Source organism: Engraulis encrasicolus, chromosome 18 (assembly GCF_034702125.1).
Source record: "Engraulis encrasicolus isolate BLACKSEA-1 chromosome 18, IST_EnEncr_1.0, whole genome shotgun sequence".
Taxonomy (NCBI): Eukaryota; Metazoa; Chordata; class Actinopteri; order Clupeiformes; family Engraulidae; genus Engraulis; species Engraulis encrasicolus.
Window position 1 is genome coordinate 41378546 of NC_085874.1, and position 2500 is coordinate 41381045.

A 2500-nucleotide genomic window follows, 5' to 3' on the forward strand; every position below is an offset into this window, starting at 1 on the left:
GTGAAGTATGTGGATGTGTGTAAGTTAGTACACATAGCAAAAATGCAGTGTTACAGTGAGACAACACATGGAGAGTTGATTAAACAGCTTCTAGAGTGTCAAACACAAGCAGATAATTGGAGTGCTTCTGGGTCTTCACCTTTTTTCCTTGGTGCTCATCAGTGTAGGGGCTCCCAAACTTGGTCCAGGTAGACAAATGCTGAGGCACTCAAGAGGCACTCTTACTTTTTTTTAGCCAAATACATTTGTAGCCACATAAAAAAGGTAAAAATTGCAATCTTGAGTGCCTCAGCATTTGTCTACCTGGACCATCCTCTGAAGTGTATTTGGTGCCAGGCAGAGTACTGTTTGGTGTTGAATTAACACTGCATTGCACTGGGCAGCCGTGGCATAATGGTAAGGGAGCTGTGGTCTTAACATCTAAGGGCTGCAGGTACGAATCCCACCCTTACATCTCGCTTCACCTCCATCCATGGCTGAAGTGCTGTTGAGCAAGGCACCTAAAGCCCACATTGCTGCAGGGGCTGTAACTAATACCCTGTAAATGACTGTAAAAAGTCACTTTGGATAAAAGCATCAGCTAAGTCAGGGGTGGGGACCCTTTTTCATCTGAGGGGCCACTTCAAATTGCTCCAAGGGCCATAAAAGTCCTCCAAGGGCCGTACTATGAACACAATCCATGATTTCCCCCTGCACTTTAGGCCTATATTGAAGGCAGCCACCTTTACAACACACCCCAACTTCTCTAGGTCCCCTGAATACAACTGAATTGTATTGCAAATGGAATTTCTAAGATTCCTTTACAAAATATGTCATATTTCATGTGAAGCTGCATAACATTAAAATTATGTCAGGGTTGGTAGTAAGATGGGAGAGATACAGTAAGTTCCCCAATTTCATGTGAAGCTGCATAACATTAAAATTATATAGGGGCTGGATAAAACGGCTTCAAGGGCCGCAAAGGTTCCCCACCCCTGAGCTAAGGGTTGCAGGTACGAATCCTACTCTTACATCTCGCTTCACCCCGATCCATGGCTGAAGCACTGTTGAGCAAGGCACCTTACCCCACATTGCTGCAGGGGCTGTAACTAATACCCTGTAAATGACTGTAAAAAGTCGCTTTGGATAAAATCATCAGCTAAGTGTTTTGTACTATTGTCCCAATGTTACTAGTACTATGTCAGAATTGTCACACTAGGACATTATTAAAAATGCACAACAAATACCTCTTTTTAATACATGTTCTTTATGTGTTCTGTTGCCCAGTCTTGCACTTTAAGGGACACTGTGTGAGATTTTTAGTTGTTTATTTCCTGAATTCATGCTGCCCATTCAATAATGTTACCTTTTTCATGAATACTTACCACCACCATCAAATTCTAAGTATTCATTATGACTGGAAAAATAGCATTTTTCATACATGAAAAGGGGGATCTTCTCCATGGTCCGCCATTTTGAATTTCCAGAAATAGCCATTTTTAGCTGCAAAAATGACTGTACTTGTGCCATACTAGAAAACATTACTTTAATACTGAATAAACTTTCATGAAAAGATCCAATTTGGCAATAGGCAACACAGTTTCAATGAGCAGCATAGTTGCAGTACCTTTTTTGACCATTTCCTGCACAGTGTCCCTTTAAATGTCTGTATGTGTACTGTATGTGCACTGTCTATGTCTAACTGTCTATGTCTATACCTAAAGTAGGCCTATGTCTATGTCTGCATGGGAAGGTAAGAAACGTAATTTCAATTCTTGTATGACCAGTGCATGTAAAGAAATTGGCAATAAAACCGACTTGACTTGACTGGTAATGTTAATGTCTCACTTGGTGGCATCCGGGTCCCAGACAATGACGTCAGCTTAATTGTATTGCAAATGGAATGTCTAAAATTCCTTTACAAAATATGTCATATTTCATGTGAAGCTGCATAATATTAAAATTAAGTAGGGGGGGGGGGGGGGGGGCAGAAAAAAACAGCTACAAGGGCTGCAAATGGCCCTGGAGACATAGTTCCCCCAATCCCCACCCCTGAGCTAAGTGCAGTGGTGTAGTCTACGTAGAACACAGATGTACGCAGTATACCCACCTCAAAAGTTTAGGGATTTCAGTACACCCACCTTAAATTGATTGATCCATTATATAGAATAGCACAAATATATACAGTATACCCTTCAAAAAAATGCTCAAATATACAGTATACCCACAGCAGAAAAAGTACACTACACCCCTGGCTAAGGGTAATGTAATGTAATGTCTCACTTGGTGGCGTCGGGGTCCCAGACGATGACATCAGCGTCGGCCCCGGGGATGATGCGGCCCTTGCGGGGGTACAGGTTGTAGATCTTAGCAGCGTTGGAGCTGGTCACCGCCACAAAGCGGTTCTCGTCCATCTTGCCACCCACCTGCACGAGGGTTCAACAGCGGAGTCAATTAGCTTTCAAAGTGGAGTTTGGTCAAAGTGACTGAAGCCTGGGGGTGCTGTGGCACAGTGCGCTAA

The 2500-nt window shown here is 42.8% G+C and overlaps 1 protein-coding gene across 1 annotated transcript in view; it reads right to left on the reverse strand.

Moving 5' to 3' along the window:
* LOC134468625 (dihydropyrimidinase-related protein 5-like) overlaps window positions 1-2500 on the reverse strand; it is a 54789-nt gene that overhangs the window by 3681 nt on the left and 48608 nt on the right. The window contains exon 11 of the mRNA XM_063222521.1: window positions 2263-2405. Within this exon, the coding sequence (XP_063078591.1) occupies window positions 2263-2405 (143 nt within the window). The remainder of the gene's footprint in view (window positions 1-2262; window positions 2406-2500) is intronic.